General features: G+C 48.3%; 1 protein-coding gene across 1 annotated transcript in view; it reads right to left on the reverse strand.

Moving 5' to 3' along the window:
* Nucleotides 1-16222, reverse strand: part of ANKRD11 (ankyrin repeat domain 11) — a 36133-nt gene that overhangs the window by 1734 nt on the left and 18177 nt on the right. The window contains exons 4-11 of the mRNA XM_015811438.1: nucleotides 13446-13616; nucleotides 12874-13077; nucleotides 11865-12007; nucleotides 11110-11257; nucleotides 2674-9380; nucleotides 1292-1390; nucleotides 1047-1190; nucleotides 6-98 (exon numbers count right to left, since the gene is read on the reverse strand). Coding sequence (XP_015666924.1) covers nucleotides 6-98; nucleotides 1047-1190; nucleotides 1292-1390; nucleotides 2674-9380; nucleotides 11110-11257; nucleotides 11865-12007; nucleotides 12874-13077; nucleotides 13446-13616 — 7709 coding nt within the window. The remainder of the gene's footprint in view (nucleotides 1-5; nucleotides 99-1046; nucleotides 1191-1291; nucleotides 1391-2673; nucleotides 9381-11109; nucleotides 11258-11864; nucleotides 12008-12873; nucleotides 13078-13445; nucleotides 13617-16222) is intronic.

A 16222-nucleotide genomic window follows, 5' to 3' on the forward strand; every position in this document is an offset into this window, starting at 1 on the left:
CTCACCTTCATTCGGTCATATTTGTCATCCACATCCTGCAACCACGAGATAAACTGGCGAGCATTGAAACGATCTCTGACAGATTTGTTTTCGTCTCCCTGAGAGACAAAGGATGAAGGTAAGCAGCAGAAAGAAAGACTTAAAAATTAGTTCTCTCTCTCTCTCTCACACACACGCACACTTTCCTACCGAAGAGTCTCAAATAGGCAAGTAAGGGACCTTTTATTTCCGTTAACCCTACACGTGGACTCTGGGCTATGAGCATCCTACTCCAAGGGCCCTTCCTGCAACCTTCCTGAGTGAGCCCGGACTTCAACATTTTCTCTGTGGTAGTAAATAACACAAATTGTTTGGGTATGTGCTGAACCAGGCCCAGGATGAATATTAAGGATAACTAATTAGTTCCCCCTACCCAGCTTTGTGCTTAGGGACCGATGCCTGCAATGCACCACTCAGCTGCCTACCGAAATGACAGCTTTACAGCCAGCAGGAAGAGCTGCTTCAAAGTGACTGGCCAGCAGGAGGCGCTGCTCTCCTTGTTCTGTGCAGCCGCAGCCACTCTGCATCTCCTCTGCCGCAAAGCAGGCCGGGCCAGGCCCCCTCCCTCCCTCCGTCTGACTCATCCCTAAATCCCCAGCTTCCTGGCACAGAGCTGGGGGGGGCGGGGACGGGGGGGGGGCAGGGAGACCTGCAGTCTGAGGTAGAGCCTGGCTCTGCACCGCTTGGATGCAGTCTGAGGTGGATTTCCTTCTGAAGCAAGGTGATCAGCCAAGATGCTGTGAAGAAGGACCAAAGGGGAATTTGGTGGTCCCAGTGAAGGGGATGTTGCAGCAGCTGCTTCCTCCTCTCACCCTTAAGCGGTCCTTGGGAAGCCTCGTCATTCCTCCCAAAGCCGTAAAAAGAGCGCAGAGTGGGCTGGCACACGCCCAGCGCACAAGGGGAAAAGTAAGAATCGCTGCAGTAGCAAAAGCATCTTATCCGCCTCTGGCCTCATCACCCCCCACGGTCTCCCCCAAGGAAAAGCACCCTGGTGGATGGAGCCCAACCTGGTTTTCGAGAGGCATGTTGTACACCTCCGAGTCCAAAAGCATTGTGCAGGCGCTGAAGGGCACGGCTTGATTCGCTATCGTCCTGGCTGCCCGGCAATGAACTCTCAAAATCTCCTGTTCACACGACACGATCAGCTTCTCCTGGGGAAAGGAGGACAGCATTACCAGGGGCCACACACACAGAGAGAGAGACCCCGACCCCCCCAGGCCAGCCGCGAATCCCAAGCGGTCGTCACAGTTACCCGCTCGATGCTGTGCTGGAGTCGCAGCTTGCCCCGGACAGCTTCCTGCTGCTTGAACAGCTCCTTCAGGGGCTCAGCCAAGGACGGGGGAGGGGCGATCTGAAAGGCAGAGAACAGGAAGGGTTGCTAGGTGGGGGTCTGGCCAACGTTCCTTCATCTGGTCCAGCCGGCAGGCCGCCTCTGCATAAAGCGGAGCCCAGGGAGGGAGGGACACGCTGCTCGCTCAGCCTCCCTCCCAAGCAAGCCCAACGCCTGCCTATTTATGATGCAGGGCGCAGCGCAACCGCTGGGATTGTCTCCTCACCTCGGAGACGTTCGACCGGGGCCGATTCCCCAACAGGCTGCTCCTAACTCACATGCCTCACCTCTGAACCCTGCTTTCCCAGCAACATCTTTGAGCAGCCCCTCCCCAAACTGGGACCTCTTTGAACTGCCCAACCTTCCCTTCCCCAGCCTCCCCCCAAGGCCACCTCCACTCCCTCGTCCTGCACATCACTGCTATAGGTGAAAGAGCTGGGCCAATGGAGCAGCCATTTCCATTCGGCCACCACCCAAAAGTAGGAGTGACTTTCCCAATTTCAAGGTCCACGAAGGGGGCCAGGGAGGCCTTCCTGCACGTTTGGAGGCTGTTCAGCAGGAGTCCCTGGGCCCCACGCTGAAGGGACAGGAAGCGGATGGAAGAGCTGCCTTTCCCAATTGCAAATGTTCCTGTCAGCTCTACTCCGAACCTCCTCCTGGCCTTCTCTCTCGTTTGCAACATCGGTAAAGGCCAAAGTAAAAAATATTCAAATTTAGTGCCTCCCGACAAATGGATTTCTCCTGGCAGGTTCTCCTGATGTAGGACATGCCGAGAATAATGGAAGCCAACTCAAGACGCTGCTCAACTCTTCACATGGCCAGAGGGCTGTTTGTATAAATGGCTTTCCCACTGTCACACTGACACAAAGCTACAACAAGCTCCATCTGACGACAGCTGGGCTTGCTATTATTTCTGGCAATTTGTCCAATGTGGGTTTAGAATTTCTATTCTCAGTTTACCGTAATTTAATTTCCAGGTACAGTTCTTCAAGCTCACCATTGCTAGCTAGTTCAGTATCTCCCTGTCCCTCTGGGGACTTTCAGACAGTTGCAGGCAGCCCATCTCCTCACTGGACTCAGGCCAGCGAGGCCTTGATGGGATCAGGACAAAATAACAACGGAGGCACAAGAAAACGAGCGCCTTGCTCGCCAGAGCACCTGGCTGGAAATGCTTCCACAAGGCTGCCCTCAGTCTGGGGGATGCACTGAGGTGCCCCTGGCCAGCAGGAAGAGTGACAGCTGCTGCTGCCACCCTGGCAAAGCTTAGAAAGGCAGGAAAGGAAAACCGGCAGAGAGCTACTCACCACGGGAATGTGCAGCTTGCTCAAAGGCTTTCCATCCAGCAAATAGGAGCCGGTGTAGGTGACGTACTCGGCGTAGCACTGGGGCGCTTGCGGCGTGATGTAGCAAAGGATTTTCCGCTTCTCCTCAATCTTCTTCCGGATCTGCAGGTACTCAAAGTAAGGGTTGGACCGGTCACTGTGGTACGGCTCAATGTCATCCAGCTTGATAGTGTCGACGATGGCGGCCAAAGTCTGCTGGATCATCTCCCGGGTCTGCTGGGTGGTGGTGTTGATCTGCTGCTGGATCTGCTGGCTGGAACGCTGGAACCGCCGCTTCCGGGGGTGCTGCGCCTGGGCATCTTCCTCTTCGGCCACGCGCCCCTTCGCCCTCGTGGAAGGAGCCGAAGCAGGTGGAAACTCCTTCTCGGAAGCAGCAGCAGCAGCAGCAGCAGCAGCGTTCTGCTTGTTTTGATTGGCCAGCATTTGGGCTCGGTTTCTGGTGATCCGCTGTGGGATCTCTTCTATTTTGGGAGCCTTTGGGGGTTCAGGAATCGGTTTGGGGACTGATTCTGCAGCTTCCAACTGGACATTCACTTGGGGCACCTCTGCCTGAGAAGAAGCAACCTGGGTGGTGCCCCTGGAGGCCTCTTGAGCTTCCGTGCTCTCAGTCCTGTCTACTTGGCTGAAACAGCCTTGAGAAGCATCGCTGGACGCCAGAACAGCTGAGGAGAGTTCCTCCCCGCTGGCCTCCACCTCCTTAGGCTCCAACTGCACGAGATCTGCTGATGCTGCATCCTGAACACTCTGGGAGGCCTCTGGTTCTGCTCCAGACTTCTGCTCTGGGGGGCTGCAGATATCCAGCCCTGCTTTGGCAGAAGCCTCCTCTGGCTTCTTCTCATCCCCTTGCACATCAGACTCCCCAGACGGGACGTTTTGTGGATTCAGACTCAGATCCTCCTGGTCCTTTGCAGACCCCAAAGGAACCTCAACGTCCAGAAGAGCCGCGGTGAGGGCTTCAGAAGGTACAGGGGGGCTTTCCTCGCCTGCCTCCACCATTTCCACCTCTGGAACTTCTTTCGCTTGGAGCGGCAACTCTGGCAGAGAGAACGGGCCCAGGTCCAAGTCATCTTCTGAATTTGTGAATGGATCCGGCCACACAATTTGTTCCTCTGGGTTTACAGGAGCGATGCTGCTGTTGTCTAAAAAATTCTTTTCAACAGCATCCACCCCTTCCGCTTGGGCCTCTGCTGGCGGCAAAGCCCCATCCGATGCTTCTTCTGGGACAGTCTTGCAGCTACTGAAAAAGGCGTCCAACCTGGCCGGGGGATCCACACAGGGACCTTGTGGCTCTGCGGACACTATTTCGGGTGGAATTGTTTCTTCCACATCTTCTTTTGCTTTCTCGAGCCTTGGCTCAATCACCGGAAGAGGGTACGAGGTAGGGGAGCTGGGATAGTGTGTCTCTGCAGAAATGAAGGGCACCGGTGCAGTGGGGTGCGTGGTCTCTAAAGAGCAGAAAGGCTTTGGGGAATCGGGGCGATGCTGGGGCGACTTAAGAAGCAGCTCGGATCCCACCGACCAGCTCACAGGATGTTCAGGAGGGTTGCCAATTAAACTGGGTGGCACCGGAGGATGTCTCTTTGGTGTGAGCTCCCACTCTGCGCTGCTCTGCTCTGGCATTCCAGAGTCAAACTCGTTCTCCTCAATTGGGGGCAAGAAGCTGGTCTCTGGGGGCATGATGGCAGCCGTTGCCTGTTGGTCCTCTGTAGCATCCAAAGGCATCTCAAGATCGGGAGGGAGAGCGCTTTCCACAGAAGGGGCGAGCAGCTCATCTCTGTGAGAAGGAGAGGACTTGGCTTGCAATCCAGAAAATACACTTTCGGGGGACTGGACAATGTTGCTAACAGTTCCTGATGTGCAATGCAGCGCCTCTACTTTGGGTGATGGGACTCCATAGTCTGGTGAATAATATTCTGGAGATAAACATGGGAACTTTTCAGTAGGAACAGAAGGAAGAGGCAGCTTCTCCTCCATCAAGTGCTGGACTGGAGAATCGTAACTAGATGTGGCTGGGACACTCTGCTGTCTAAAAAATTTATCTCCAACACTGAATTCTTCTTCTGGTGCCCTTCTAATATCCACAGAGATCGACCGATGGAGATTTGTGGAGGGGATGAGCCTTGTTGGGGTCTGACTTGGATTCTCAGAAAATCCACTTGAAGGATTTGAGTATCTGTCAAAGAAAGACGGAGAACAAGCATTCATGGACATAGTAGAGATGGGGAGAGAATGCTGAGAATCAGCACAGTCAAACATAAGATCTGTGTAATCTTCATTGCTGCAAGATGGAGTCCGTGGTGTCTGCATCACCTCTTCATAGCTTGGGCATGAAACAACTGAGGCTGGTGTGGGAACGCCCGTCGGCCTGTGCTGATCTGGCCTTGGAGAAGCAGGTAAGATCTCCTTCAGTTGGGGGCCAGCTATCCAGTCCTTGGAATCCACCCCCACAGCAGGCTGGGTCTTGATCTCGGGAGATGCTATGGGAGCCACTGGGCCGAGGTCCTTGAGTTTTTTGTCTTTTAACTGGGAGTCAAGAGCTAGTGGTTTCTTGGTAGTCAAATCCAGACTCTTCTTGCGCATTTCCTCGTTGGCTTTAACTTTGTCTTTTAATTTGGGATCTCCGGATCTATGCCTCATCTTTTCCATCTGTTTCATTCTCTCTTTGTGCCTTTTGTGGCGCTCTTCAATCTCAATATCTTTTTGGCTCAGCATCCTCTCAAAGCTGGTCATCATCAGGTCCCCATCTCCCAAAAGTTTTTCCCGGGGCCGGATGTCTTTTTTACTGCCCTCTTTGGATAAGACAATTTTATCATTTCCATTGCTCAGCTTAAGACAGTCAGCTTTTTCCTTTTCTTGATTTTCTTTCAGTCTTTCCTTTGCTTTGAGATCATTCAGCTTGGAGGGCTCTTCCTTAGATTTGTCTTTGAGACTGATCCCTTGAGAGGCTTCTTTGTCTTTGGCAAACTTCTGCTCCTCCTTATGGTGCTTAAACAATCCATCTGGGTGTTTTTCTCTGTGCTTCTCTCTTTCGTCTTTCCACTTCTCTTTGTGCCGGTCTCTCTTTTTCTTCTCTTTGGCTGTACCAAACGTGTTGGAGCTGCAAGTTTTTTCTTTTTCAATTTTCTTAGGAAGTTCTCTTTCGGATTCATTCTTGTCCTTTTTTTCAGAAAACAGGTACTCCATGTTTTTGTCCACTTCTTCTTCAGCCTCGGCTTTTGTGCTGTAGGCAACGCCAAAACCTTCCCCATCCAGGGCAAAATCTTTTTCATACTGAGTGGCCTCCTTCCTGCTGCTAGAGTCTTTCAGCTCATCTGTTTTATCTTTTTTCTCTGCTTTCTCTTTCTTTGCTTTCTCTTTTTCATGACTCTTTTTTGATGAAGAGGAAGAGTGCCGGTGCCTCTCCTTCTCCTTGAGCTTCTCTGCCAGACAAGACAGAGGCAACGACTCCTTGTATTTCTCCTCAGAGGTGTCTGCAAGGGAAAGACTGGAGGTCTCAAAGAGACCGCCGAGCACGGGATCTTGGACTCGATCGGTGAAGCTATCTGAGGAGATCTCGCTGATCTTGTCATTGGAGTCGTCCCGGTATTCGTTGAGGGCTTCTTCCTCCAGTTTCTCCAACAAGCTCTTCTCTGCCTCTCCACTCTTAGAAGAACGCTTCTCCTTGGTGTATTCCCTGTCCAGCTTTTCCTTGTGTCTACTTTTAGTCTTTTCTTCTCCCCCGTGTTTCTTTTCTGCCTTTTCAGGGAGTTTCTGTTTAGTCTTCCTTTCCTGGCCAGAGTCCACCGAGATTCGCTCTTTTCGGTCTTTCTCTTTCTTCTCCTTGTGTTTCTCGAGGGAGCTTTTGTCTTTTCTCTCCTTCCCTCCCTCCGACAGCCCTTTCTCCTTTCTCCTCTCTTTGGATTCTTTATCTTTCGGTTTCTCCACAGAATGGGGCTGCCGGTCAGAAGAATATTTCCGATGCTTGTCGGAGACATAAAGGTCCCTCTCAGCCACCACACTGTCCTCTTGGTCTTGCAGACCGTCCAGCCGGTGCATTTCGCTGGCCAGGCCGTCTCCCAGTTTGAACCCAGTCAGAGGGTAGTCGTCCTTTTCGTCCTCACTTTCATCAGTGAAAATGTCGAGGATGTTATACCAGCTCCTCTCCCTCCCCTTTTTTTCATCCTTTTTCTCGTGAAAGTCCTCCCGATCTCCAGAGCAGATCTTCTCTTTCTTGTCTTTTGCCTGATCTAAGGAACTCTTCCTCTCTTTCTCTTTGCTGTGCGGATCTCTGTATTTCTCCTTTGGGTCCTTTTTCTCTTTAAAGCTTTTGTCCAGTTCTTTGTCCTTTTGGCTTTTTTCAGATGGTGTCTTCTCATTTCTCTCTTTGTCGTCCATTTTTGATTTTTCTTTGTACTTCTCTGTTTTTGATTTTTCTTTCTTGTCCTTCTCTGGTGCATCCTTTTTCTCCTTTCCCGAGTGATGCCTTTCCCAGGTTTCCATATTTTTCCCGCTGAATTCTGGATCAGGTTTTTCTTTGAAAAACGCTTCGCAGCCGTAGTCTTTAAACTCATCCCTGTAGGAGTCTTCTTGCTTAATTTTAACCTCTTTTCTCTCTTTAGAGCTATCAGGCATTTCCCTTCTTTCTCTAATTTCACTGCTGTCCTTTTCTTTTCTCTCTTTAAAACTTTCAGCAGAATCCTTTCTTTTCTTTTCGGGCAGATAATTGGGAATATTTTTATGCTTCTCAGTTTGATCCTTCTTCTTCTCAGAATTCCTCTCAGCGTATTCTCTTTCTTTCTTTTTAAGAAATGTGTCTTTTTCATTCCGCTTTTCACTGTAGTCTCTTTTGTCTTTTGTTTTACTTTCACGTTTCTTGTCTTTTATTTCCTCCTTTACTGTTTCAATTATTAATTTTGCCACGCTGTCGTTTTTTATTTCTCTGTAGTCCGTCCCCGGTGAATCCCAGCTATCCTCTCCTTTGAAATCAAAAGAGGAATCAGATGACAAATCTGAAAACCATCGATCTTGCTGGTCATCCGAAAGGCTAAATTTTGTATCTTCATTTTCCAAAAATTGGTTTTTATTACTAAATTCTTCAAATGTTGCTTCTTCTCGGTAACTTTTGTCTTTTTTGCATTTTTCTTTCTCTTCTTTCATTGGCCTTTCCTTCTCAATTCTGCTTGGTTTTTCTTCCTTTGGTTCGTTTTTCCTCTCGGCTTTGAACTGCTTGTCCTTGGACTTCTTCTTCCTCTCCTCCTTGTGCGTTCGAGGCTTCTCCTCTTTGGGAGATTTCTCCTTTGTGGGCTTCTCCCTCTCCAGTCTGCTGGTCTTTTCTTCCCTGAAGGGTTTGCTGATGTCTTTACTTGCCTCCTTCGCTTTTTTCAAGGATTTCTCCTCTTTAGAATTTTTCCCAGCTTCCTCTTTAATCAACCACTCCTTCTCTTCAGATTTAGTTTTCAGAAATTTGTCCTCTTTCTTGAAGTGCTCCCTCTCATGCTTTAGTGCTTTGAGCTTGTTTTCAACAGGGCTTTCAGTCCCTATCATCAAAGCCTTTTCGGATTTCTGCTTAGAGTCCTCATAATCAAAAGAAAAAGCTTTGATTGTTTTAATGTCTTGGCTGGCAGGACACTGGCCTCTCTCCTTGTTTTTGTGTTTATGTTTCGTTTTATGCTTTTTTACAACCTTCCCCTCCTTGTCCAGCTTTGGAATAGCTCCATCGACGTTGCCATGGAATGAATTCTTCTTATCCACCACCACCACCACTGCCCCGTGCTGAGCTCGCTTCTTGGGCTCCTGTTTCTTCCTCACAGGCTTCAAGGATTCTAGGCTTGAGTCCTCGGAAATGTAATCTGACTCGCTGGTCAACCTGGTCCTTGTGGAATCGGATAAGGAGCTGACATCCGACCAGGCCGGAGAAGAAACTGTTTTCCAATTGTCCGTCCGCCAATGCTTGGAGTGCTGATCTGTAAGGGCTGAGTTATGCTTTTGGGAGGCCAGACTGCCGTGGGAGGAGGCGGAGGAAGCCGAGAGGGAATTAAACAGGGAGGACTCCTTCAGCACCAGCCTGGAGTCCTTTACACAGGTAGGACTTTGTACAGAGTCTCGGTCATCCTCCTCGCTCTCCAGGTTTTCACTTTCAGATTCGGAGGAACAAAACTTGTCATTTTTTTTGCCAAACCGAACTTCTTTGCCTTTGGCCTCCTTCTTGCGTTTCTTCTTCACCTTGTTTTTCTCTTTCTGCTGTTTGGCACTGGGGGGTTCTCGAGCCTTGTTGCTTGCCGGGCTGGGGTGAGTGGTCATTCGCAACTTCTCCCCCCCTCCCACCGCCAGGGCGCCATCTTCTTCGTCAGATGTATCGGAAAGGATGCGATGAGCTACTTTCTTTGGTGCGATTGTGCTGTTTTTAGTGTAGGTTTTAACTTCCATCTTGGGAATGGAAATGAAATTATTTGCCTTAGTCTCTTTCCTGTAATCCTTCTTCAGCAGATGCTTGTCATCAACAGGGGGGACTCTGTCCTGCTCATCGTCCTCATCGAACTCGTACTCATCCTTCACGGGCGTGATGGCTTTGAGGGGCTCCTGGTTCTTCCCCTTGTGTTTCAGGCCTTTCTCAAACTCCGAGTCCGTGTTGTTGCCATCAATGGAGCTGGAGGGTGCAAATGACGGAGCATCTTCTTCTTCTGAAGTCTCTGCAAAAGCAAGAGCACCAAGGCAGGTGAAGGACGGCACCTACGTACACCTTCACTTAGCAGCGTTCTCCACAGAAACCTGCTCACAATACCTGAGTGGACAATCTATCTTCCATGCGCAAAGCATAGCTGGGGCTGCTCTACCTATACGGAGGTCTTAGAGGTCTCCTCTGGGGTAAAAGGCCAAAGCTGCACAGGAAATCAATGGCTGGCATCCATTTGGTGCATCTGGGCAGAAAGGGTGCAAATCTAGTAAGAGCTGTTGCTGTGGATTACATCCATTTCTTGCAAAAGGGGGCCTGTCTTTCCAGCGGCTGCAGTGCCAATCTATGATTAGGGATGCAGTGCAGCCCTGCCCCTCACAAGGAACCCCCAAGTGCAGCCTCTGCAGCAGACAGGGAGATCTCCATCCCTGGGGCTTCGCTTCCATAACTGCCAATGCCGGTGCGCTGCCACTTAATATTTATAGGGCCTTTTAAAATGATTCAGTGCATATTTATCTCAGTAACTGCTGCAAGGCTTTTGTAAGTGGGACAGCTATCATGCCTTTGTTGCAGACTCTTTACTCCTGGAGTTAGGAGAACTTGGGAAGAGGCATTTTAGGTTCATTGGGGAGATGAGAGCTTCTTTCTCTCAGAAAGCTCACTACTCTAAACCACAGTGCAACACAGTTCTCGCACTGTGTGCATCTCTAAGTGAATATGAGATGTGCTAGCAATACTGTCCCCAAATTCTCTCAGCATCCCCCCTTTTCAAGAACAGACGAGTGTTTTATTCAACTGAGCCCATCACTGTTAAACCTTCCCTCTATCTGCATCCTGGTGTTGCTGTGTGGTTTGCAAAAGGAAGCCGCAAATGGCTGAGAGGGTGCCTTCTATAGAAGTGCGGGAATGGCACGGTCTTGGCAGGGATGAAATTGGCAGCTCAGAGAAAGGATACTAATTCAAAGTCTCTTATTCCATTATTGCTCCAACTTCATACATAAAATGCCAGTACTGCTTCTGTACAGAGCAGAAAGACAGGTAAGAAACAAAACACCAAGCTGTACTTTCAATGTAACTGATCCTGATCCAGCCTTCGTCACTGTATTGCCCTCTTTCTTAGAATTGCTGGCTAAGAATTCTGGGAATTGTAGTTGCAGTTTATTTAAAAGGTCATAAGTTAGGGACGGCCACCCTAAATAGGCTGCTCAACTCCTGGGCAAAGAAACACAACTGCCTTTCTTATCAATTCTATGAACTTTAGAATGAAGAACTACAAAGCACAGATTCCACATCGATGCAGATTCTTCCTGTGGAGCCTTTTGAAGGCTGGTTCTTCAAGGATGAGCTGTGGCAACCACAGAGAAACAGCATAAATGTCAATCTCACCAGGGCAGTGATGGTGATCCTGTGACATGTATGTCAAAGCTGACATGCCGCAATGTTTTGAATGACACACAAGCCCCAAAGAGCTTAGCCATCACTGAACTAGGGCCAAGGTCGTTGAAGGGAAGAATTGAGCACTCCTGTGCATTAAGCAGTTTGGGAGCTCTTTCTACACCCCAGGATCAGCAGCAAAGAGACACGATTCCTGAGTATAATACTGGTTAGTGAGGGCTGAATGATGTTTTGATCAATTACACAAGCTTTGTTATATTCCACCAGACCATAATCCTTCCTGATACCTATTTATATCCCTGCATCCCCCACAGATGTACTGTGTGTTCGACCCACCTGCCACCTCTTACCTGTGGAACTCTCTTCACTGGAAGGATACGCGGCCTTTCCCAAGAGCAAGTTCACCATGGTGGGGGAATTGGCTACTTTTAATGGAGTTTCTCCCCTCCTGTTAAGTTGTTGAGGGTTTCCTCCATAATGTAACAACAATTTCACCACCTAATGAAACAAAATTTTCAGTCAGGTGCTATTCTCTAAGAGAAGGTTAAACAGCATAAATTAAAGACCTCCAAGGTCCCTTCCAACATTATTTTTATTATTATGTCAACTTCAAGCCTGATCATCTACACAAATTTGTCCCTACCAGCTTGTATTAATGTAACCTGATGTCTGCAGAATATAGGTCACAACTCAGAGAAAACATACCTTTCGATACTTCACTTAGCCCTCAGCTCCTCCTTTGTGAAGGAAGGTCTTTAGAGGCCAGGGCCATTCAGCGCGACCCATCCCAGGCTATGGGAGCCTTGATCTGATTCCATGCCAGCCTCCTTTAGGCTTACACCCTTTGTCCCCTGACCCAGCTGGTCTGCCTTGACCTTCAGAAGAGCAAAAAAGCAGCTGCGCTCCAAGGACCTAGAAACAAGGGCCCTCTGACATATTGGGCAGGGGAGGGTCAGTGAGACAGGAGCAGAGAATAGCCTTATCGCAAGTAATGAAAGGAGGGGGCGGTTGGAAGCGCAGGCTGGAAAGCTACTCTCTCAGTTGGTGGCCTGGGACAACCTGGAAAAGAGGAAGAAGCTGCCCATCCAAGAAAGTGAGCGCTGACCTTGTAGTGTCCATTGCTGGCCGCATCGTGCAGGGGAGTGTCATCGTCCAGACCCTTGGTATTGACCTCGGCTCCTGCAGCAAGCAGCTGTTTTGCAACATCATAGTAACCTCGGTTGCATGCCTCGTGCAAAGCGGTCCAGCCTGCAAAGGCATGTATCAATCACAAATATGAGACACGTAGACCCAAGTTCCCGTGAGCATCTCTCTCCCACACAATGCATCAATTGATTAGGGCAGCTTGCCTGGGGAAAGAGTTGCTAATTTGCATTGGGCTAAATCTGGAGAAACTGGATACCTGTCTATTATTTAGCCCTTCTTGGCTTTTGGGTTAGTAATGTATATAATGCAGCTGGTTGCTCTCCAGGAGAACTGAAGGCAACAGAAATTTAGAGCACTAAAAATGTACATTTATTTTTCTTAAAACATTCAGAGGAATATGTCTGCTCAAGTGTAGTTTTGACAAGGGGTTTAAGAGAGAAAAATAAGGATTGCTGTTGCTCATGGCCCTGCATTGTAAATGCACAGACAGAAAATGCTGCCCAAGGAAACTCGGATTTAGCTCCTGGAATGCAATGAGTGAGGCGTGGAACGTGTGTCTGTGGGGCACAGGGAGGGAGATGGAGGTAACTCTGCCAGAAAGAAGCTAAAGAAAACGAGCTCAGAGGATAAAAATGTTATTGTTTTACTAGACAGTTACAACTTTGAATATGTAACACATTTAAAGTGAAGAGTAAACGTTATTGAGAAATGTTCCAATTCAAGGTGTTCTGTGATCTTTTAGGTTTTTTTGAGATGTCTCCTTTTTTTGGTTATAAAAATAATGTTATGGGGCATAACTACACAAGATACATGGATTTTGGTCTAAGAATTTACCTTGCTTGTTTTGAGCAAGCTGTTGTGTTCTCCTAATTATCAATCTGAAGTCTAATAACACATTTGTATCCCTTAGCTTGGTAAGATTTGCCTAGTTTTTATCTGCTTTTTGGTAGCTAATCCAGAGAGGTTACCTGCAAAGTCTTTTACATTGACATCGGCGCCCTCAATGATCAGTTCCTTGACACGCCGGGCATCTCCCCGAATAGCTGCCCGATGCAGCCGGGTTTCTCCGCGTTCATTTCTCTTGTTCACTTTATCTTTGGTTTTGGAGGCAGAATTAGGAGTTCCCTTCGGACAAACTGTAGACTGAGAGGGGTGCTTTGGTGTTGTATCCACTGTTGGGGGGAGGGGGAACACAAGGAGGCGCTTAATTAAGGCCCAAACCCCCAAAGCCTTTAGAGGGAGCTATACACAAGAGCTACAGGCAGACTGAAGGATGTGGGGAAGGAGGGGGAGGAGGGCCTCTGGGGGGAGACAGTAAAGGAAGGCCGGGATGAGGCAACTACTGTAGGAAGCCGCTGTGGAAAAGCATCTCGGACACCAGGAGTTAAGAGGCGCCTCTGATGCCAGCACAAACTGGGCCAATCTCAGACATTTGTCAAGGAGTTCTGGGGAGGGTTTGCAAGACCTACTGGGGCGGGGGGGGGGGAGAGAGCACCAGCATTCCCTTAGAAAGAAGCAGAAGCATCGATCCTGTCCCCACCTGGACTGTTGGCGGATTCTTCTGCTGTCATCTGCATGAGGAGGGCCACCTGCTGGCGCTCGGAGAGCGGATAGCCTGCCCGAATCCCCGACAGCCCCATTCCAAAGAGCAGGCTGGGCTTGCGAGTCGCCGGTTCCTTTTTGATCCTCTTCCGCTCAGGACCTTGTTTTTCTGTTAGGCCAAAGAGACACAAAAAACGAGCCTTCGCACAGCCCAAAAACTGTTTCAAGAACAGTTCTTAAGTTTATTCTTTCCACAGGAACAGATTTTTTTTTTTGCTTTCCAGATGGACGGCCTTTGACAGGGAAGTTTCCATTAAGACTTCTGCAAGTAGGACTAAGATCTACTGATTTCAAGGTAGAAAGCATATTCTCTGGTCAAACAGTCCCTGAGACCCGGAAACCAAATTAAGTGTATTCACACACACAATCACTACATTTGAGCAGGTGCAGGCTTGTCTGAAGACCATTACCTTTCTCTTCTATATTGAAGCACGAATACAGCATGAGAACAGGGGTAGATTTTCCTACTTAAATAAAAGTGTAGACATTTGCTGTTAATATCCAACTCTCAGCAAACAGTTTAGTGCCCAGCAAATTCTGAATTTTTTTAAAAAAAATCTCACTTTCAACCAAAACCAAACAGAAAAAGGGAAACGCCTGCCAAGCCCCATGACTTCATACTGTTGGCAGGGGGCATTCCACTTTCACAATCAGTGAAATCTAGAGATCCTCTGGTCCAGAAGGCAGAAAAGATCTCGTTTCAGCTAGAGAGGAAAGCCTGCAGACTCCCACCTCAAGACCTCTATCAGAATTGGCAGCAGTTTCAAGGAATGGAAATCCTGGAGGATCAGAGAGGATCTAAGGCTCTGGCACAGACAGATGGCAAAAGACTCCCTTTCATTCCCACGTTTGCCAGGTGCCTCATCCTGGCAAGGAGGAGGAGGAGGAGGAGGAGGAGGAGGGTGTTCCACAATTCAGGCATTCTCCTACAACCATCAGTCGGCCTACGGGAGTTCTCACAGAGGGACAGAAATATGCCAGAAGCCAGGGAATACTCAATCTAAAAATGAATAATAAAAACAAAGGGGTTTATACTGCACTGCATGCTAAGATGTTTTTATGCGTTGGGGGGGGGGGAAATCAGAGGATGCTAAGGAGAGTTACAATATTTGATATTACAGAAGCTGTGCATGGGGAAGACACCTTTTCCCAGAAACTTAATACTGAAATTCGGTGCTAGTAGTATGGAATTTCCTGCCCTATGGGATGCCATATAAATCCAGAATGCCAGAAAATGAATAAATAATTGCTCATTCTACAAAGAAAAGAGAAAAAGAGGCCAGCACATATTCTCAGATTACAAATTACATTGTTTAACTCTCTATGGGGAAAAAAAGCCTGAGTTACACTCTAAATAACAGACTGTTGTGTCTCAGCTGTAAGGGATGACCAAAGTTGATTGACCTGATATAGCCGGGACAGGGATCCAAGGAGAAAATCAATGGAGAGAGGGCAGTTCCATTTCAGGGCATCTTCAGGGACTCACTTCTTCTCTCCAACCAGTCTCCAACTGTGGACTTCTTGGAAAAGCCACCCTGCCACACAACCACACAGTGTGGTCCAAAACTGCAAAGATGTGCACTGTCCAAAGAAGATTGGGGCTGCCTGCTCTGCTCCAGAACCATTTACCGGCTTAGGCCATTTTTAAGAGTTGTTAATGCTACTCTTTTGTTATTTGTTTCATTTTAACCACAACCATGGATGGTTTAAAAGTTTGCAGTACATAGTGTCAGCTGCCAAGAGTCACCGGACCAGGAGCCTGAACATTTGATAAACACACACACACACACACACACATACACACAGCCAAAAGCAAGAAGCAGATCCTCCAACACAGCCTCTGCCCTGCTTGGAGTCAAGGGGTTAAGTCTGCTGCCCTCTGCCCAGAGGAGTTTTGGCAAAGTCAACCAAGTGGAAGGGCTTCAAGCCCCAGAGTTGGCCTGGAAGCAAGTCTGTATGTAAACAGGAAGGAGGGGGGGGGAGAGAGCAGAGGCTTTGGCCATCCTCCTCCTTCTGGGTCAGATTTCAGAAGCTGAGACAAGGAAAAAACCCTCTTCTGCTGGGGGAGGGTAGCAGGAAACTGGGAGGAGGGCAAAGGGCCTCCTGGCCTTGCTAGCTGACCAAAGCTTGTTACTCCAACCTCTGTAAAAGAGAAGAGAGGCTGAGCAGGACTTCCTGAATCAGAACAAATTTTTGCCAAGAACAGCAAAATACCGTATGCTAAAAACTCTCTCCACAAAGTTCAGGTTGCTAACATCTCCTCTGCTGCTTCCAGAAGTGCAGAAATGTCTGAAGTAAAATATTAGTTCAAAGCTGACTTGGAATTCATTTTCATAAGCCAACAGCAGGGCCAATTTATCCCAACTGAATCACACTAATGTATTACTAGAATGTCATCCATATGTATGGAAGTTACGTATCCAGAAAATTCCTTTTTAGAAATAAATGGAAGGAAAGTGGCTGGTCCATCAGCTATGTCTGAACTAGGTGGTGTTCGGATGGGCTCTGAGAAAGGCCCATTATAGCGTCCTCAGACCTTTTAATCCAAATGAAGCTAAGCATATTTTCTTAGAAACTCTTCCTCCTAAGTATATTCTGCTTTTCCCAATTGTACATCCTGCTAAGGCTTGTTTCTAAGCTATTTTTTTTCAGTTCCTTGGGCAAGAAATGGCATTAACCTGACGAAGGTGGCCTAACCTGGTTAAAATTCTGCAA

Source organism: Protobothrops mucrosquamatus, unplaced genomic scaffold (assembly GCF_001527695.2).
Source record: "Protobothrops mucrosquamatus isolate PMUCROS unplaced genomic scaffold, P.Mucros_1.0 scaffold41, whole genome shotgun sequence".
Classification (NCBI taxonomy): Eukaryota; Metazoa; Chordata; class Lepidosauria; order Squamata; family Viperidae; genus Protobothrops; species Protobothrops mucrosquamatus.